At 46.5% G+C, this 22,090-nt stretch overlaps 1 protein-coding gene across 3 annotated transcripts in view; it reads right to left on the bottom strand.

Annotated features, from left to right (window-relative positions):
• Positions 1-18,364: 18,364 nt before the first annotated feature.
• Positions 18,365-22,090, bottom strand: part of npbwr2b (neuropeptides B/W receptor 2b) — a 6,306-nt gene continuing 2,580 nt past the window's right edge. For all 3 annotated transcript variants that reach the window (XM_055652652.1, XM_055652654.1, XM_055652653.1), the window contains exon 3: positions 18,365-22,090. This exon is cut by the window's right edge and continues 65 nt beyond it. In XM_055652652.1, coding sequence (XP_055508627.1) covers positions 21,126-22,090 — 965 coding nt within the window. In that variant the 3' untranslated portion in view covers positions 18,365-21,125.

The following is a 22,090-nucleotide window of genomic DNA, read 5'->3' as shown; positions in this document are numbered from 1 at the left end:
GATGATTTCGGGATTGGCGTTAGTCCAGGAAAAGCAGGATCATTTCCAAACTAATGGCGATGGCATGGATCATCGTAAAGAAAGCCCGTCCATGCCTCAACCTCCTTAGAAGATTGAGGAGATTTGGTATGTTGATGATCTTCTACAGGTGTAGGGTAGAGAACACACTGACTCGTTACATCACAGCCTAGTTCGGCAACGTTCCAAAGACGTGCGATTTTGTAGGTTAATTGGCCTCTGTAACTTGACCTTAGGATAGAACTAGTGTACCAGTGATTGTGGTCGACGCAAGCATCGATGTCCCATGTTATCGCACTTTCTCATCCAATCCCTACACACTCAGAGTAATTTACAGAGGGCCAAGTAACCCCACGCCTTTGGGTTGTGGGAGGAAACCAGAGCACCCAGAGGAAACCCACGTGGTCACAGGCAGAACATGCAAACTCCACACAGACAGCACCCGAGGTCAGGATCGAACCACGGGTCACTGGCGCTGTGAGGCAGCGCCACCGTGATACCCTGGTATTGTGCTCTGGGCAAGAAAGAAGAAAAAAATATTAGATGTCTCTAACTTCAAGTAACCCCTCTCTCCCTGTCTCTCCCCCCACCCGTTGTACCAGCTTCAATGTCATCCTGCTAAGTTTCATTGTCTGTAATTTGTCTTACCTAGCCCACAGCTCACAAAGGACCCTTTCCTTTATCATGGTTACTTTTGCATATCTTTCATTCATCTGTTCTATATCTCTCTATATCACCGTCTATTTCTCTTGTTCCCCTTTCCCATGTCTCAGTCTCGACCCCAAAATGTCACCCATTCCTTTTCTCCAGGGATGCTGCCTGACCCCCTAGGGTTACTCCAGTATTGAGGGAGTGCAGCGTAGGTTTACCAGGTTAATTCTCGGGATGGCGGGACTGTCATGTGCTGAGAGAATGGAGCGGCTGGGCTTGTACACTCTGGAGTTTAGAAGGATAAGAGGGGATCTTATTGAAACATATATATGATTATTAAGGGTTTGGACACGCTAGAGGCAGGAAACATGTTCCTGATGTTGGGGGAGTCCAGAACCAGGGGCCACAGTTTAAGAATAAGGGGTAAGCCATTTAGAACGGAGACAAGGAAACACTTTTTCTCACAGAAAGTTGTGAGTCTGTGGAATTCTCTGCCTCAGCCTCGGTGGAGGCCGGTTCTCTGGATACTTTAAAGAGAGAGCGAGATAGGGCTCTTAAAGATAGCGGAGTCAGGGGATATGGGGAGAAGGCAGGAACGGGGTACTGATTGGGGGTGATCAGCCATGATCACATTGAATGGTTGTGCTGGCTCGAAGGGCCGAATGGCCAAGTCTATTGTCTATTGTCTATTATATTCTGAATTCCATATCTCGCAGTTCAAGAATAAGGGGCAGGCCATTTAGGACTGAGATGAGGAAAAACGTTTTCACCCAGAGAGTTGTGAAACCCAGAGGTGGTGCTGGCTCGAAGGGCCGAATGGCCTACTCCTGCACCTATTGTCTATTGTCTATTGGTGTCTATCTTCAGTTTAAACAAGCATCTGCAGTTTTGTCCCACACCTTTAGCCAGCCTCTTGTTGGCTGTCTTAGAATTAACTGGTGATGAATATTGGACGATTCAGAGTGTAATGATTGTACTGGTACAACCAGCGGAGTTGCTAAAATCCCCGGAGGTGAGTAATCGGTCAGTAGTCATTCTGCAGCTTTTACAATTACCAGTTAGGTAGGTTTCTACAGGGCTTTGGAAACAAGGTACCACTTGAATTACTACCCATTAGGAGAGTGTAGTTGAACACCAGCAATTAGAACAGTAATATGTCTGGGGAGAAAAATCAATACTATTTTTCACAGCTATCTGCCCAAATAGGTATAGAGTATCTAACATTCACTTTACTGCAGCGTTGGCTACCTTTACAGCGAGGTTGTAATGGAAAACAGAAAGTTGTCTTGTTTAGTGCTTCTGGGAGGAGATTATGAGATTTACCAAAAGGCAATACACATTCTTCATTCCATCTAGCCTGCCACAAAATTTACCAACTATTTGCAGAGTTCACAGAGATCTTGGTAGAAGAATGTAGGAGAATCCACAAAAGACACAGAGTGCTGGAGTCACTCAGTGGGTCAAGCAGTATCTCTGGAGAACATGGTTGGGTGACGTTTCGGGTTGGGACCTTTCTTTGGTCTGAAGTAGGGTCCCAACCCAAAACGTCATCAGTCCATGTTCTCCTGAGATGCTGCCTGACCCGTTGAGTTACTCCAGCACTCTGTGAAACGTCACCTATCCATGTTCTCCACAGATGCTGCCTGACCCGCTGAGTTACTCCAGCACTTTTTCTGTAAACATAGAAACATAGAAATTAGGTGCAGGAGTAGGCCATTCGGCCCTTTGAGCCTGCACCGCCATTCAATACGATCATGGCTGATCATCCAACTCAGTATCCCGTACCTGCTATTCTCTCCATACCCCCTGATCCCCTTAGCCACAAGGGCCACATCTAACTCCCTCTTAAATATAGCCAATGAACTGGCCTCAACTACCCTCTGTGGCAGAGAGTTCCAGAGATTTCCAGCATCTGCAGCTCCTCATGTCCAGACAAAGTAAGACTGCTAACTAATAACTTCCTGCACTTGCAGTAAGGAACGTTACTTTGCAATATCAAAGTCCAATACTCACAAAAATTGTAATGGTGACAATTTTAAAATATGTAATTTTGATTCATCCAAGCATCACTAGATTTCCCAAGCACCAAGTCAAATGAAGATCTGTGCACAATGAACAGTAATTATCTGGAGGTAGACGATATACTGGAGAAACTCAGTGGGTGAGGCAGCGTCTATGGAGCGAAGGAAATAGGCAACGTTTCGGGCTGAAACCCTTCTTCAGACTAATGCAGGGTGGGGGGGGAGAAAGGAAGTGGAGGAACCATAGGGCCGAGGGAGAGCTGAGAAGGAGAGGAGACAGCAAGGGCTACCGGAAATCTGAGGTCAATGTTCATGCCGCTGGGGTGCAGACTGCTCAAGCGGAATATGAGAGGTGCTGGTCCTCCAATTTCCAGTGGAGCCCACTCTGGCTCCTCCTCTTCCTTTCTTCTTCCTCACCCCCCTCCCCCCCCCCCCATCCTGCATCAGTCTGAAGAAGGGTTTCGGCCCGAAACGTCGCCTATTTCCTTCGCTCCATAGATGCTGCTGCACCCGCTGAGTTTCTCCAGCAATTTTGTCTACCTTCGATTCCCAAGCATCTGCAGTTCCTTCTTAAACAGTAATTATCTGGAGTCGGGAACAGTGTCCAAATAAATAAATAAATAAATAAATAAATCGTTTGATTATTTCTTCTCAATTGGTCAGATCAATGTCTTGTACATTTTCAATTAGGAATATATGGAGGAAATGCTATATGTTGAAGGTGAAACTATACTTATAGAAATGTGCACAGAATCGCCATGCTATTATGAGTATGTATATGTGCTTTAGCCCAGCTTGCAAGCACAGTGCATGCTGTGGAGGCTCTGCTAATGGAAAACGGGGTTATATATTGGTGAATCAAACCAATTGGTCCAGAACTCAGCTGCCGGCATTATCATCAGAACCCCATCACTCCCATCCTCAAACAACTGCACTGGCTCCCTGTCCAATACTGCATTGGTTTTAAGATTCTCCTCCTCACTTGCAAAACCCTCCACAATCTCACTCCTCCATACCTCTCTGAACTCCCCCAGCTTTACACTCCATCCCGAACTCTCCGATCCTCTTCTTCCTCCCTGCTCTCCACTCCATCTGCCCGCCTTCAGCCGTTCTGCCCCTTGCCCCTGGAACTCTCCCACTATCCATCCGTACCATAGAGTCTCTCCCCACCTTTAAAACCTCCCTCAAAACTCACACTGGCCTATCCCATGGAACTCCACTTTCTATCAAATTCATGGATATGTTTCGTTTGATTTATATATTTGTAATTTGCTTGTTTGAACTGTAAGGTGAGTCCTTGTGTTCTGAAAGGCGCCCATCAACAAAATGCATGATTATTATTACATTGGAGATGATAATGAAAACTTGATGAATTTAAATGTACAAACGCCTGCTGTAAGTAGCCCTGGTACAGCATTGGTTGATCTGCATTGCAGGGGAATTTAGGAGACTTCTGCAACAAGCCATTGAAAAAAACTTTGATGCAGAGTCTCAAAGAACGATTGAGACATCAAGCAATATTATCTGTTGCAATCTTTCTCTGCGCAATAAAAAAATAATTAGGTTTTAATTTCTAGCCTGCGTTATAACTTTATTACTCGAAATATGTTCTGTTTCCTCTCAAGGTGAAAAATGCAATAATGGATTTTCGAAACAATGGAAAATGCTTTTATTTTTCCAATGCAGTGGTTGGTATGTTAGACTTCCTATTGCAATCCCGGGGAATGTTACCTGTTTCAGCCAGAGTGGCAGGTAATTCACGGTAAGAGATGGCTTTTCCCTTCCCACCAACATCAACGCACAGCGTCAGAGACGTGGGTTCGATCCTGACCTTGGGTGCTGTCCGGGTGGAGTGCGCACGTTCTCCCTGTGACCGCATGGGTTTCCTCGCACATCCCAACGGCGTGCAGTTTTGTAAATTAATTTAACCCTCTGTATTGATTGGGGATGACCAGCCATGATCACATTGAACGGCAGCGCTGGCTCGAAGGGCTGAATGGCCTACTACTGCGCCTATTGTCTATTGTCTATTGTCTATAAATTGCCCCTCGTGGGCAGGGAGTGGATGCAAAAGTGGGAATAACATAAGACTAGTTGGAGCAAGCGATCGATGATCGGCATAGACTCGATGGGCCGAAGAGCCTGGTTCTTTCCTGTACCTCTAAACCAGAAACCCAAACAACCCTTCAATATGAGACAGCATTGGCTTGATCTTCCAAATTAGAACAATTCTCATGAGGCACTTTCCTCTACACTGGAAGAAACACAGACAGAATTACATTGCAGACCTTAACTAACCCACACAGTAGGTGGAGCTGCTGCCTCACAGTTCTGGAGACCCAGGTTCGATCCTGACCTCGGCTGCTGTCTATGTGGAGTTTGTATGTGGCTGTGACTGTGTGTGTCTCCTCTAGATGCTCAGGTATCCCCCCACATCCCAAAGGCGTGCGGGTTTGATTAATTAGCCCTTTGCAAATTGCCCCCTAGTGCGTAGGGAATGGACGAGAAAGTGGGATAACAGAATTAGTGTGAACGGGTGATCGATGGTCGGTGTGGCCTCGATGGGCCGAAGGGCCTGTTTGCATGCTATATCATAGAAACATAGAAATTGGTGCAGGAGTAGGCCATTCGGCCCTTCAAGCCAGCACCGCCATTCAATATGATCATGGCTGGTCATCCAAAACCAATATCCCGTTCCTGCCTTTTCCCCATACCCCTTGATTCCATTAGCCCTAAGAGTTAAATCTAAATACGTCTTGAAAACGTTCAGTGAATCGGCCTCCACTGCCTTCTGTGGCAGAGAATTCCACAGATTCACAACTCTCTGGGTGAAAACGTTTTTCTTCATCTCAGTCCTAAAAGGCCGACCCCTTATTCTGTAATCGTGACCCCCTGGTTCTGGACTCCCCCAACATGGGGAACATTTTTCCTGCATCCAGCCCGTCCAATCCCTTACGAATGTTATATGTTTCTATAAGATCCCCTCTCATCCTTCTAAACTCCAGTGAATACATACCCTGTCGACCCATTCCATTAAACTAAGCTAAGATTCACCATATTTAACGTATATGTTTAAGAAGGAACTGTAGATGCTGGAAAAATCGAAGGTAGACAAAAATGCTGGAGAAACTCAGCGGGTGAGGCAGCATCTATGGAGAGATGGAAATAGGTGACATATCGGGTCGAGACCCTTCTTCAGATATTCTAACATACATCACAGTTGTAATGCAGATGATTCAATATGGAGCTAGATTATAACGGAGACAGATCTTTGCTTCCGAATTGCAATTCCCCCCACACATTTCATGAATTAATTATATAATAGTTGGTGTCAGCAGCTTAGCTCTGGAACATTTAGATAATCTGCAATGTTATACACTCCTTGTACATCCATCAGGTTTGCATGAAGCTTATATCCAGAATAAATCAGCCAACATGCTTCTTGGTGCCAACACCCATAAATGTTTGCATGTGAAATATTTACCTGCATTCTGCCATTCAATCCATCGCTCAGATATTTGCCTTTGAACTCACAGAGGGCTTCCATCATCAATTCATTTCAAAGATACTTTGTGCGTTCTGCACACCTCCAGATTCAGGGACATTTTCATCCCAGCTGTTATCAGGCAACTGAACCATCCTTCTTCAACCAGAGAGCAGCGCTGAATTATTATCCATCTCATTGGCGATGCTCGGACTATCTGTGTTCGGAATTTACTGGCTTCCTGATCAGAATGGTTGTCAGAGGTTATGGGGAGAAGGCTGGAGAATGGGGTTAGAGGGGGAGAGATAAATCAAGTAGACTTGATGGGCTGAATGGCCTAATTCTACTCCTATCACTTATGATCTTACATAGAAACATAGAAATTATGTGCAGGAGTAGAGGCCATTCGGCCCTTCAAGCCTGCACCGCCATTCAATATGATCATGGCTGATCATCCAACTCAGTATCCCGTACCTGCCTTCTCTCCATACCCCCTGATCCCTTTAGCCACAAGGGCCACATCTAACTCCCTCTTAAATATAGCCAATGAACTGGCCTCAACTACCCTCTGTGGCAGAGAATTCCAGAGATTCACCACTCTCTGTGTGAAAAATGTTTTTCTCATCTCGGTCCTAAAAGATTTCACTGACAATGGTTTCCTGAATCTGAATTTCCCCCTTATCCTTAAACTGTGACCCCTTGTCCTGGACTTCCCCAACATCGGGAACAATCTTCCTGCATCTAGCCTGTCCAACCCCTTAAGAATTTTGTAAGTTTCTATAAAATCCCCCCTCAATCTTCTAAATTCTAGCGAGTACAAGCCGAGTCTACCCAGTCTTTCTTCATATGAAAGTCCTGACATCCCAGGAATCATCTTGCACTAAACGTTATTTCTTTATCCTGCATCTGTACACTGTGAACGGCTCGATTATGATCATGTATTTTCTTTCCGCTGACTGGTCAGCTGGCCACAAAAGCTTTCCACTGTACCTCGGTTCACGTGACAATAAACTAAACTGAACTGAACGTTCCATATTTCAGCCCAACCCGATCATCTAAGCCAGTTCCATATGGCCGCGTTTGGCCCATGTCTCTCTAAACCATTCCTATCCATGCACCTGCCCAAATATCTTTTCGATGTTGTTCTTGTACCTGCGTCAACTACCTCTTCTGGCAGCCCGTTCCGTACTCTGGCAGCCCGTTCCGTACATCCATCGCCCACTGTGTAAAAAATTGCCCCTTGAATTCCTGCCTCCAGAGTGTCCAAACCCTTAAAATGCTTGAATATTTTAGTGCAGTTTGAAGTTTATATTGATCACAAGATACTACATGCTGGATTTTTTCATGTTGGATAACAGTATAACCGACACATGCAAGAAGGTTGTGCAAGGTTTGTGTTCATTCCTTAATTGAATATTTGCTGTCAGCTCAGGCTTTGATATAAATGAACAAGTGACATACAAGCGAATTGAGCATTCAAGCCTAAACTAATAATTCACTTGTGACGATTAACTAGGCAGACAATGCATTTATAAACGTTTAATATGCTAAACATGTTTTAATTACTCTTACCGCTTTAAAATGAACCATTTAAAACAATGCAGGAAGAAAGCAAGGATCTAATCAGTCCTTGGGAGCATTTGCCCCTTCTCTCTCTTCATCTGACATCATTTTGTCTCCTTTTCACCTCCAGTCTTTGTCACTTTATTCCACCCATCTGTTGGTCACCGCCCTCCTCACCTGTGTCCACCTATCACTCACCAACAGACAAAAATGCTGGAGAAACTCAGCGGGTGAGGCGGCATCTATGGAGCGAAGGAATAGGCGACGTTTCGGGTCAAGACTCTTCTTCAGACTGATGGGAGGGGGGGAGGGGGGCGGAAGAAGAAAGGAAGAGGCGGAGACAGTGGGCTGTGGGAGAGCTGGGAAGGGGAGGGGAAGGAGGGAGGAAGCAAGGACTACCTGAAATTGGAGAAGCCAATGTTCATACCCCTGGGGTGTAAACTACCCAAGTGAAATATGAGGTGCTGCTCCTCCAGTTTGCGGTGGGACTCACTCTGGCCATGGAGGAGGCCCAGGACAGAAAGGTCGGATTCGGAATGGGAGGGGGAGTTGAAGTGTTGGGCCACCGGGAGATCAGCTTGGTTAATGTGAACTGAGCGGAGGTGTTGGGCGAAGCGATCGCCAAGCCTGCGCTTGGTCTCACCGATGTGGAGCAGTTGACTCCTAGAGCAGCCAGGCTGTGTCCTGGCCCACGCCTCTTTTCCAGCTTGCTCATAAACCTCCTCATAAACACCAATCAGGATCCCGACCCGAAACGTCGCCTGTCCAATCCCACCCACAGACCTGACCAACAAAGAAAATAGGAGGGAAGACTTTATTTCTTCACCACATGTTTGAGCCACGGGTCTTGTCACTACAAACACTGTGGTGCAGCGGGCAGAGCTACTTCCTCTCTACACCAGAGACCTTCGTTCGATCCTCACCTCGGTTGCTCTCTGCGTGGAGTTTGCACGTCCACCCTGTGACCGCGTGGGTTTCCTCCTGGTGCTCCGGTTTACATAAGAGAACAAGACATAGGAGCAGAATTAGGCCATTCGGCCCATCAAATCTGCTGCGCAATTCAAGCATGGCTGATCTATTTTCCCCTCTCAACCTGAATTCTCCTGCCTTTGCCCCTTTAACGCCCATTTGATGCCCTGGCTAGTCAAGAACCTATCAGTCTCCGCTTTAAAAATTCCCAAATTTTATGCCTCCAGATCTTTCTGTGGCAATGAGTTCCTCCCACATCCCAAACACGTGCGCGTTTGTAGGTTAATTGGCCTCTACAATTTGCCCCTTGTGTGTAGGGTGTGCATATGGTTGATAAATAAACATCTCTAGATGCTCCTGAACACATCATCAGTGATGTAGCCTGGGGTCATTGGGTGTTTCGGGTCTTTCAACATCAGACACCCCCACCCAGGCGACCCAGCCGTGGTTGATCAGACCACGACTTGTGTTCAGGTGGCATTCGCTTCTCCCCATGGACCTTCTCTCCTGATCCAGAGCCATCTCGAGGCCTTCTCCGCTGCCTCTGTGGTGTTCTTGATGGCTCTTCTCCTCACCACTCCGTTGATGCCCAGTGCACTCAAGGCTTTGTAGAGCGATTGCCCTGCAAAACCTCTGCAGCCAACCTCGATGGGCGTACACCTTGCCTTCCAGCCCTGCTTACGGCAGTCTACGACCAGCTCTCCCTACTTGGCCATCTTCCTCTCAAGGGCCTCCTCCAGACGGTCCTCCCACGGCACTGTCAGTTCCAACAAGACGGTGTTTTTGCTCGCCTCTGAGACCAGGAGGATATCTGGCCTCAGGGTGGTCGTGGCAATGTGCCGTGGGAACTTCACCAGGTCTATGGAAAGCTGCCAGTCCTGCTGCAGTCACCAGGATTAACATTGGAACATGGGTTAACATAGAACTAGTGTGAACAGGTGATCGATGGTCAAGGTGGGCTGAAGGCTCTTTTTCCTGGCTGTGTCTCTAAACTAAAAGCAAGCCTGTTTCAGTAGAGGGAGAAGCACAAGATGCCATGGCAACATCTACAGCATCAGCTGCTTTTAGTTATATTGTCCAATTATAACTCAAGGCACTGCTTAGGAAGATGTCCAATCTGAACACAGTTCTTCATTGAAGTGTGACCTGCGATTTGTACAGCTGAAGCAAACCGCGTACACAATATATAATAGTTCTGGTACTGCCAGGCAGAGAATACAGTGAGGGGGAAAACCTGTATTGGGCTAAAGATGATGAAAGGAAGTCAAGGGGGTTTAATTGTCATATGTATTAGAATCGGAACAATAGAGTCACAGAGTGATACAGCGCGGAAACAGGCCCTACGGCCCAACTTGCCCACACCGGCCAACATGTCCCAGCTACACTAGTCCCACCTGCCTGCACTAGGTCCATATCCCTCCAAACCTGTCCTATCCATGTACCAGACCCAAAACGTTACCCAGCGTTTTTCTCCAGGGATGCTACCTGTATCCACTGAGTTACTCCAGCACTTTGTATTCATCTTTGGTATAAACCAGCATCTGCAGTTTCTACATAACTCAGGTTAGTGTTCAAGAGCCTGATAGAAACATAGAAACATAGAAATTAGGTGCAGGAGTAGGCCATTCGGCCCTTCGAGCCTGCACCGCCATTCAATATGATCATGGCTGATCATCCAACTCAGTATCCCGTACCTGCCTTCTCTCCATACCCCCTAATCCCCTTAGCCACAAGGGCCACATCTAACTCCCTCTTAAATATAGCCAATGAACTGGCCTCAACTACCCTCTGTGGCAGAGAGTTCCAGATGGTTGCTGGGAAGAAGCTGCCCTTGAACCTAGTAGCAGGCTTGAATTTATGACTTTAATATTTTACCCGTTGGAACCTTTTATATATTGAGGCTTTCTTCTCCTTTGCTCATTTAACGGAGCATTGGAAAACAAAAGCCAACCCCGACTGTGTTCTTCAAGTTCATATATTAATGCAGAGATCGCCATCTGCTGGCACTGGCCCACCGGGAGTAGTCGAAGCTGAAACACAAGGATCAAAACATAACCCTGTACATGGGGAGAGAAAACCTTTTGTACAAAGCGCTGTAACACAGTGGTATTGCAGCAGCCATTTCCCTGAAATTCTCCCAGCGTAACAGAGAGCGTTTCATGTCCTGGTTGGGTTGCCCCTGGGCCCGGATGGGCCCCTCTTTGTAGGTCCCTTGCAGTCAGAAACAGGTGAGTTGATCATGGGGAACCAGGACATGGCGGACCAATTGAATAACTACTTTGGTTCCGTCTTCACTAAGGAAGACATAAATAATCTGCCGGAAATAGCAGGGGACCGCGGGTCAAAGGAGTTGGAGGAATTGAGTGAAATCCAGGTTAGTCGGGAAGTGGTGTTGGGTAAATTGAATGGATTAAAGGCCGATAAATCCCCAGGGCCAGATAGCCTGCATCCCAGAGTACTTAAGGAAGTAGCCCCAGAAATAGTGGATGGATTAGTAATAATCTTTCAAAACTCTTTAGATTCTGGAGTAGTTCCTGAGGATTGGCGGGTAGCAAACGTAACCCCACTTTTTAAGAAGGGAGGGAGAGAGAAAACGGGGAATTACAGACCAGTTAGTCTATCATTGGTAGTGGGGAAACTGCTAGAGTCAGTTATTAAAGATGGGATAGCAGCACATTTGGAAAGTGGTGAAATCATTGGACAAAGTCAGCATGGATTTACGAAAGGTAAATCATGTCTGACGAATCTTATAGAATTTTTGAGGATGTAACTAGTAGAGTGGATAGGGGAGAACCAGTGGATGTGGTGTATCTGGACTTCCAGAAGGCTTTCGACAAGGTCCCACATAAGAGATTAGTATACAAACTTAAAGCACATGGCATTGGGGGTTCAGTATTGATGTGGATAGAGAACTGGCTGGCAAACAGGAAGCAAAGAGTAGGAGTAAACGGGTCCTTTTCACAATGGCGGGCAGTGACTAGTGGGGTACCGCAAGGCTCAGTGCTGGGACCCCAGCTATTTACAATATATATTAATGATCTGGATGAGGGAATTGAAGGCAATATCTCCATGTTTGCGGATGACACTAAGCTGGGGGGGCAGTGTTAGCTGTGAGGAGGATGCTAGGAGACTGCAAGGTGACTTGGATAGGCTGGGTGAGTGGGCAAATGTTTGGCAGATGCAGTATAATGTGGATAAATGTGAGGTTATTCATTTTGGTGGCAAAAACAGGAAAGCAGACTATTATCTAAATGGTGGCCGATTAGGAAAAGGGGAGATGCAGTGAGACCTGGGTGTCATGGTACACCAGTCATTGAAAGTAGGCATGCAGGTGCAGCAGGCAGTAAAGAAAGCGAATGGTATGTTAGCTTTCATAGCAAAAGGATTTGAGTATAGGAGCAGAGAGGTTCTACTGCAGTTGTACAGGGTCTTGGTGAGACCACATCAGGAGTATTGCGTACAGTTTTGGTCTCCAAATCTGAGGAAGGACATTATTGCCATAGAGGGAGTGCAGAGAAGGTTCACCAGACTGATTCTAGGGATGTCAGGACTGTCTTATGAAGAAAGACTGGATAGACTTGGTTTATACTCTCGAGAATTTAGGAGATTGAGAGGGGATCTTATAGAAACTTACAAAATTCTTAAGGGGTTGGACAGGCTAGATGCAGGAAGATTGTTCCCGATGTTGGGGAAGTCCAGGACAAGGGGTCACAGCTTAAGGATAAGGGGGAAATCCTTTAAAACCGAGATGAGAAAACCTTTTTTCACACAGAGAGTGGTGAATCTCTGGAACTCTCTGCCACAGAGGGTAGTTGAGGCCAGTTCATTGGCTATATTTAAGAGGGAGTTAGATGTGGCCCTTGTGGCTAAGGGGATCAGAGGGTATGGAGAGAAGGCAGGTACGGGATACTGAGTTGGATGATCAGCCATGATCATATTGAATGGCGGTGCAGGCTCGAAACTCTGTGACCCCTTGTCCTGGAATCTGTGAGTGGTGAATCTGTTGATTTCTATAAGATCCCCTCTCAGTCTCCTAAATTCTAGAGAGTATAAACCAAGTCTATCCAGTCTTTCTTCATAAGACAGTCCTGACATCCCAGGACAATCCTAAAACACAACAAGTTACACGAAACATGAAATTAAAGTGATTTGTGGGAAGTGATGAGTGGAGTTGCGTGCTATCCAGTCAGTGGAAAGACAATACATGATTACAATCGAGCCATTTACAGTGTACAGATACATGATATGGGAATAACGTCTAGTGCAAGTAAAGTCTGCAAAGTCCGATGAGCAGTTTCTCCAGCATTTTTGTCTACCTTCGATTTTCCAGCATCTGCAGTTCCTTCTTGAACACATATATTTTTCAATACAGAGTTTAGAGTTTTGAAACGCAGAATATTTTCACAAGGTGGCACTGTTCAGTAACTAAACCATGCCGATGTCACTCTAGGCATTCACATTTCACATGCCTAGCTTGACTTAAAATGATTGCAAGGAAATGCAGTGAAACACTATCCCCTCCGGGAATTATCTTGCCTCTCTGATACGAACATATTCCAAGACTGTTTAAACCAAAAATGAAAAACTTAGAATCTGTAAAAAAACATTGCCACCTTCCTAGTCTTTCGCTCCATAGATGCTGCCTCACCCACTGAGTTTCTCCAGCATTTATATCGACCTACCACTTCCTTTAATATAAGTTGCTTCAATCAAGGCAACTGGTGAATTGTAAGTGTGGCATTAAAATCGTTCACTGTTCAAATTTCAGAGTTGACATAGAAACATAGACAATAGGTGCAGGAGTAGGCCATTCGGCCCTTCGAGCCTGCACCGCCATTCAATATGATCATGGCTGATCATCCAACTCAGTTTCCTGTACCTGCCTTCTCTCCATTACCCCTGATCCCTTTAGCCACAAGGGCCACATCTAACTCCCTCTTAAATATAGCCAATGAACTGGCCTCAACTACCTTCTGTGGCAGAGAATTCCACAGATTCACCACTCTCTGTGTGAAAAATGTTTTTCTCATCTCGGTCCTAAAAGACTTCCCCCTTATCCCTAAACTGTGAACCCTTGTTCTGGACTTCCCCAACATCGGGAACAATCTTCCTGCATGTAGCTTGTCCAACCCCTTAAGAATTTTGTAAGTTTCTACAAGATCCCCCCTCAATCTTCTAAATTCTAGCGGGTACAAGCCGAGTCTATTCAGTCTTTCTTCATATGAAAGTCCTGACATCCCAGGAATCAGTCTGGTGAACCTTCTCTGTGCTCCCTCTATGGCAAGAATGTCTTTCCTCAGATTAGGAGACCAAACTGTACGCAATACTCCAGGTGTGGTCTCACTCAACAACTGCAGTAGAACCTCCCTGCTCCAATACTCAAATCATTTTGCTATGAATCTTACCCTGCAGGTGCTTCCAGTCCAAAATCAGTGCAGACTCGGTGGGCCAAAGGGCCTATTTCCGCGCTGTATCTCTCTATACTAAACTAAACTAAACAATGTACTTTAGAAATTCATTAAATGTTCTGCTCAAAACTTTCCAGAAGCTGCTACAGTGTAGCTATAGTTGGAGAGGGGCAACACTATTGAAATATAAAGAACTAAACTGTGTAATAAACATAGAACATAGAACAGTAGATGCAGGAACAGGCCATTCGGCCCACAATGTCCATGCTGAATATGATCCCAGGATACACTAATCTCCTCAGTCTGCATGTGATCCATATCCCTCCATTCCCTGCATTTCCATGTGCCTATCTAAAAGCCTCTTAAACACCACTATCGTATCTGCCTCCACCCCCACCCATGGCACCGTGTTCCAGGCACCCACCACACACTGTGTTTATAGACTTGGTTTATACTCTCTAGAAATTAGGAGATTGAGAGGGGATCTTATAGAAACTTACAAAATTCTTAAGGGGTTGGACAGGCTAGATGCAGGAAGATTGCTCCCGATGTTGGGGAAGTCCAGGACAAGGGGTCACAGCTTAAGGATAGGGGGGAAATCCTTTAAAACCGAGATGAGAAGAACTTTTTTCACACAGAGAGTGGTGAATCTCTGGAACTCTCTGCCACAGAGGGTAGTCGAGGCCAGTTCATTGGCTATATTTAAGAGGGAGTTAGATGTGGCCCTTGTGGCTAAGGGGATCAGGGGGTATGGAGAGAAGGCAGGTACGGGATACTGAGTTGGATGATCAGCCATAATCATATTGAATGGCGGTGCAGGCTCGAAGGGCCGAATGGCCTACTCCTGCACCTAATTTCTATGTTTCTATGTGTTAAAAAAACATGCTCCACAGTTCTCCTTTAAACTTTCCCCTCTCTTCATATCTCTTTGATCTCCCTTTATTCCATCATGCTTACTGATTTGTCTTATTAGATAGCAATCTTATCAATTATGAAGCCACGCTAATGACTAAGCTTTCGAAATTATCTTGAAGGATGGAACTGTTTGAAATTTTAATGTATTCATTCAATATTATTCTGTTTACCATCTGACCAGATACTTCATCATGGCAGCAATATGAGTTTGATATCAGTGCATTAAACTTTAATGAAGTGATGAATCCTCTTTTCATTTCCATATTCAGAATGAAAACATTCTAAACATAATGATATGAGTGCTTTAAAAAAACAAACTAAGTAACTTATCAGTCAACTTTATCGTCGAAAAAAATACTTGTCCCCATTCCAGCCATTGAAGATGCTTGTCTCAGTAAGTGCTGGAGGAACTCAGTGGATCAGGCAGCATCTATGGAGGGAATAGACTGACAGCATTTGGAGTTGGACAAGGCTTTATCCAAGAGTGGATGTGAACAGGGTGTTTCCAATAGTGGGAGAGTCTAGGACCAGAGGCCACAACCTCAGATTAAAAGGATTTACAATAGACAATAGGTGCAGGAGTAGGCCATTCGGCCCTTCGAGCCAGCATCGCCATTCAATGTGATCATGGCTGATCTTCCCCAATCAGTACCCCGTTCCTGCCTTCTCCCCGTATCCCCTGACTCCACTACCTTTAAGAGCCCTATCTAGCTCTCTCTTGAAAGTATCCAGAGAACTGGCCTCCACTGCCCTCTGAGGCAGAGAATTCCACAGACTCACAACTCTCTGTGAGAAATATTGTTTCTTCATCTCCTTTCTAAATGACTTACCCCTTATTCTTGAACTGTGGACCTGGTTCTGGACTCCCCCAACATATGGAACATGTTTCCTGCCTCTAGCGTGTCCAAACCCTTAACAATCTTATATGTTTCAATAAGATGCCCTCTCATCCTTCTAAACTCCAGAGTGTACAAGCCCAGCCGCTCCATTCTCTCAACATATGACAGTCCCGCCATCCAGGGAATTAACCTTGTAAACCTACGCTGCACTCCCTCAATAGCAAGAATGTCCTTCAACAAATTAGGGGACCAAAACTACACACAATACTCCAAGTGTGGTCTCACTAGGGCCCTGTACAACTGCAGAAATACCTCTTTGCTCCTATACTCAACTCTTGTTATAAAGGCCAACATGCCATTCGCTTTCTTCACTGCCTGCTGTACCTGCATGCTTACTTTCATAGACTGATGAACAAGGACCCCCAGATCCTGTTGTACTTCCCCATTTCTCAACTTGACACCATTTAGATAGTAATCTGCCTTCCTGTTTTTGATACCAAAGTGGATATCCTCACATTTATCCACATTAAACTTCATCTGCCATGTATCTGCCCACTCCCCCAACCCATCCAAGTCACCCTGCATTCTCATAGCATCCTCCTCACAGTTCACACTGCCACCCAGCTTTGTGTCATCTACAAATTTGCTCATGTTACTTTGAAGCTTTGATACTAATGTACCTTTAGAAAGGAGATGAGGAGGAATAGCCAAATTGGTGGTGAATTTGTGGAATTCTTTGTCACAAAACGCTGTAGAGGCCAAGCCAATGGATATTTCTGAAGCGGAGATTGACACATTCTTGATCAGTATGGGTGTCAGAGGTTATGGGGAGAAGGCAGGAGAATGGGGTCGAGAGGGAGAGATAGATTAGCCAGTGTAGGCTCGATGGGCCGAATGGCCTAATTCTGCTCCTATCACTTATGAACTTATGTCAGGATCCTTCTTCCTGCCTCAGAGGGCGGTGGAGGCCGGTTCTCTGGATGCTTTCAAGAGAGAGCTAGATAGGGTTCTTAAAGACAGCGGAGTCAGGGGATATGGGGAGAAGGCAGGAACGGGGTACTGATTGGGGATGATCAGCCATGATCACATCGAATAGCGATGCTGGCTCGAAGGGCCAAATGGCCCACTCCTGCACCTATTGTCTACTTCAGATTGGGTCTTCTTCTAAACGCCGTATGTCCATTCCCCTCCACAGATGCTGCCTGACCCACTGAGTTCTTCCAGCATTTTGTTTTTTGCCCAAGATTTCAGCAGTTGCAGTTGCTTGTGTCTCCATGTCACTATTGTATGAATGATCCTGTGTATTATTCATACCATGAACAAAAACAGGAACGGAATTAAAACAATCGCTTATGAAAGCAATGCAAAATATTGCACTTTACATGACAAACTGTGTTCATCATAGGCTAGAGGCAATAATATTCTAGATAGAGTCATAGAGTGATACAGTGTGGAAACAGGCCCTTCAGTCCAACTGATCAACATGTCCCAGCTACACTAGTCCCACCTGCCTGAGTTTGGTCCATATCCCTCCAAACCTGTCCTATCCATGTACCTGTCTAACTGTTTCTTGGGGAGACCCTTCCGTCTGAAGAAGAGTCTTGACCCGAAACGTCACCTATTCCTTCTCTCCATCGATGCTGCCTCACCCGCTGAGTTTCTCCAGCATTTTTGTCTACCTTCGATTTTTACGGCATTGGAAGTTCTTTCTTAAACAACTGTTTCTTAAATGTTGGGATAGTCCCAGCCTCAACTACCTCCTCTGGCAGCTTGTTCCATGCACCCACCGCACCCTTTGTGTGAAAATGGTGCCCCTCAGATTCCTATTAAATCTTTTCCCCCTCACCTTAAACTCGCGTCATCTGGTCCTCGATTCACCAATTCACGGCAAGATGAAGTGCAGCATCAGGTTACCAAACTCGGTGAGAATTTTATTCAGTTGTAGAGTCGAAATTAGATAGCAGTCATACTCTTGTGGCCAGAATTTGATGGTTGATAAATAGTACATTAGTGTCCAGCGCCACGCACTGCAAGTGTATCTTCTCTGTAGCATTGTGAATGATTTGCAGCAAGGGTCTGAAGTAGAGTTCCTACTGGAAACATCACCTGCCCAGGGGATGATTGGGTAAATGTGCGATGACTGCTCTGGCCCTCTACATATAAAATTCTCAAGGGATTGGACAGGCTAGATGCAGGAAAAATGCTCTCCATGTTGGGGGGGGGGGGGGGGGGGGGGGGGGGGGGGGGGGGGGGGGGGGGGGCGGGTCCAGAAACAGGGGTCACACACGGTTTAAGAATCAGGGGTCGGCCATTTAGGACTGAGATGAGGAAAAACTTTTTTCACCCAGAGAGTTGTGACTCTGTGGAATTCTCTGCCACAGAAGGCCAATTCACTGGATGTTTTCAAGAGAGAGTTAGATTTAGCTTGTAGGGCTAACGGAATCAAGGGATATGGGAAGAAAGCAGGAGAGGTATGCATCGGGCATTTGTTCAGAGTAGGGGAATCGAGAACCAGGGGACATCGGTTTAAGGTGAGGGGGGGGAAAGATTTAATAGGAACCCGAGGGGCAACTTTTTCGCGCAAAGAGTATTGGGTGCAAGGAACGAGCTGCCAGAGGAGGTAAGTGAGGCAGGAACTAAGGGACTATCGCGACATTTCAGAAACATTTAGACAGGTACATGGATAGGGCAGGTTTAGAGGGATATGAGCCAAACGCGGGCAGGTGGGACTAGTGTAGATGGGGCATGTTGGCTGGCATGGGCAAATTGGGCTGAAGGGCCTGTTTCCACACTGTAGGACTCTGTGACAAAGTTTAAAGATGTACATGGCAAGTATTTTACACAATGAGTGGTGGGTGCCTGGAACGTGCTGCCAGGGGTGGTGGTCGAAACATAGGATAGATTTATAGACAGGCACATGGATAAGCTGAGAATAGTAGGGTGTGAATCGCATGCAGGCAGATGTGATTAGGTTATCTTGGCATCATGTCTGGCACAGTTGTTGTGGTCTGTAGGGGCTGTTCCTCTGTTTAGTTTAGAGATACAGTGTGGAAACCGGCCCATCGGCCCACCAAGTCCGCACCGACCAACAATCACCCCTGTATACTAGCTCTGTCCTACACACTAGGGGCTATTTTACAGAGGCCAATTGACCTACAAACCCGCACGTCTTTGGAGTGTGGGAGGAAACCAGAGCACCGGAAGTAAACCCGCGAGGTCACAGGGCGAACATGCAAACTCCGCACAGGCAGCAACTCTACCTCTGTGTCACCTGCTGTACTTTTTTCTATGTTCTCTCTGATTCCAAGATTAATATTAGACCCTTTCAAATCTGGAACTCTGCAGCCCAGGCTAACTATAGTTGGAAATATCAACAAGAAATCTGTTGTAAGGTGACATTTATTGATGATAGAATGTGTCATTCGGAGCACAGTAAATATCAAGAGCAGACAGTTTAACATTGGAGACCCACGCCGACCAAATGATACAACACAGATTACAAGTGCAAGAACTTTAAGGTTATTTTAAATAAAATCGGTGGGTCTCAGAATTAAGTTCATTTGGTCATGCAACAGCATAAACAGTAGGGGGCGGTATGTGGCTGCCATGAATTCGACGATTCTAGGAGTTAGCCACACATTATAAAGTCTTGTTTGACCCCATTCCGTGACCCCTACATATAACGGCACACTCTCGCACATCCGATTGCATGCAACATTCTCGCGTATAGTCCCATTGGAGTTACCGGCCCACACAGCAAAGTTTTAACGCAACATTTCTGCTTTAAACAAACAAAATTCTCTTAAACGAGAGGGTGAGAGGAAGGTTCTAACTGTAAAGAGACTTTGACCGGTGCTGGCTAGAAGGGCCAAATGGCCTGCTCCTGCACCTATTGTCTATTGACCGTGCTGTTGTGCTTTTAGCAGCTGTGACTTAATAGTAAAGGGGACAGGTAGCATCTCTGGAGTGAAAGGATGGCTGGCTCTCGGTCTGAAGAAGGGTCTCGACCCAAAACGTCACCCGTTCCTTCTTGTACTCGCTAGAATTTAGAAGGTTGAGGGGAGAATCTTATAGAAACTTACAAAATTCTTAAGGGGTTGGACAGGTTAGATGCAGGAAGATTGTTCCCGATGTTGGGGAAGTCCAGAACAAGGGGTCACAGTTTAAGGATAAAGGGGGAAATCTTTTAGGACCGAGATGAGAAAAACATGTTTTTTCACAGAGAGTGGTGAATCTCTGGAACTCTCTGCCACAGAAGGTAGTTGAGGCCACAGTTCATTGGCTATATCTAAGAGGGAGTTAGATGTGACCCTTGTGGCTAAAGGGATCAGGGGGTATGGAGAGAAGGCAGGTATAGGATACCGAGTTGGATGACCATATTGAATGGCGGTGCAGGCTCGAAGGGCCGAATGGCCTCTACTCCTGCACCTATTTTCTATGTTTCTCTCCAGAGAGGCTGCCTGTCCCACTGAGTTACTCCAGCACGTTGTGTCCATCTGCAGTGTAAACCAGCATCTGCAGTTCTTCCCTACACGTGACATTGAACTACATTTTAAGAGTTCGTTGAACAACAGCAGAATTTTGGCAATGAAAACTTTTCTTTTTGTGTGATAAATTTGAAAAAGGAACGCTTGCAAGATGATGAGGCAACTTTCCCAGTTGAACCCAAGGGCTTGTTGTCCATACTGAAGATGGACACAAAAAAGCTGGAGTAACTCAGCGGGTCAGAAAAAGGACTGAACAAGCTGAATGCAGGAAAAATATTCCCAATGTTGGGTGAGTCCAGAACCAGGGGCCACACAGTCTTAGAATAAAGGGTAGGTCATTTAAGACTGAGGTGAGAAAAAACGTTTTCTCCCAGAGAGTTGTGAATTTGTGGAATTCCCAGCCACAGGGGGTAGTGGAGGCCAAGTCACTGGATGGATTTAAGAGAGAGTTAGATAGAGCTCTAGGGGCTAGTGGAGTCAAGGGATATGGGGAGAAGGCAGGCACGGGTTATTGATAGGGGACGATCAGCCATGATCACAATGAATGGCGGTGCTGGCTCGAAGGGCCGAATGGCCTCCTCCTGCACCGATTTTCTACGTTTCTATGTCAGTCAGCATCTCTGGAGGTGAGGAATATCGGGTCGGGACCCTTCTTCGAACTGAACCCAATTCCTTCATCACCAGAGATGCTGCCTCTCCCACTGAGTTAACTCCAGGTTGTTGAGTCTATCTTCGGGGTGAACCAATTCACCTCCTCCCACACGAAACGTCTACGCTGCCCTGCACTCCAGTAACTTCTTGAAACTCTTCTGGAAGCTGTCGTCGAGGAATGCGTAGAGGAAGGGGTTGAGGCAGGAGTTGGCATAGCTCAGGCTGGTGATGAAGTAGGCGATGCCAATGACCAGGGGAGTCTCCTGGACGTCTGTGGTGAGCGCCACCACGGTGGTGAGGTGGAAGGGGGTCCAGCAGAAGAGGCAGACGGCCAACACGATGAAGACCATCAGGGTCACCCTCTTCTTGGCCTTGTCCAGGGCCTTGGCGTTGGAGCTGAGCTGCATGCCGCGGAGCCGGTACACCATCATGGTGTACAGGATACAGATGGTGGTGACAGGGATGGCGAAGGCCAGGATCAGGGTGTAGATACGACTGGCCTTCAGCCACGCGCGCTCGGGTTTGGGGAAGCCCAATACGCAGCTTCTCCTGTTCATGGGGTCGGTGTAGACCTGGGCGAAGATGGTGAAGGGCAGGACGATGAGGGTGACCAGCACCCACACGCACAGGCTGACCACCTTGGCTGCCCGGTACGTGCGCCGGGGCAACTTCTCGGAGCGCACGGTGGCCAACACCACCAAGTAGCGGTCGATGCTCATCACAGTCAGGAAGTAGATGCTGGAGAAGATGTTATAGTGGTCGATGGAGATGATGAGTTTGCACATCACCTCCCCGAACGGCCAGTGGCGGAGGAGATGGTCGGCGATGTTGATGGGCAACACCAGGGTGAAGAGGTCGTCGGCAATCGCCAGGTTCAGGATGAACACGTTGGTCACCGTCATCATCTTGGGGGCTTTCAAGATGACGTAGATCACTGCCGTGTTGCCCGTCAGCCCCGCGGCGCAGATAACGGAGTAAATCACCGGCAGGACGATGTAGAAATCCGGGTAGCGCTCGTACATGGAGTTAGAATCCGTGGCGTTGGAGGCTTCACACGTTGCGTGGGGACCCGAGCAAGATCTAT

The sequence above is a fragment of the Leucoraja erinacea genome, chromosome 21 (assembly GCF_028641065.1).
Source record: "Leucoraja erinacea ecotype New England chromosome 21, Leri_hhj_1, whole genome shotgun sequence".
NCBI lineage: Eukaryota > Metazoa > Chordata > Chondrichthyes > Rajiformes > Rajidae > Leucoraja > Leucoraja erinaceus.
The sequence above is the reverse complement of the archived record's forward strand: the minus strand, read 5'-3'. Positions and strand labels throughout refer to the sequence as shown.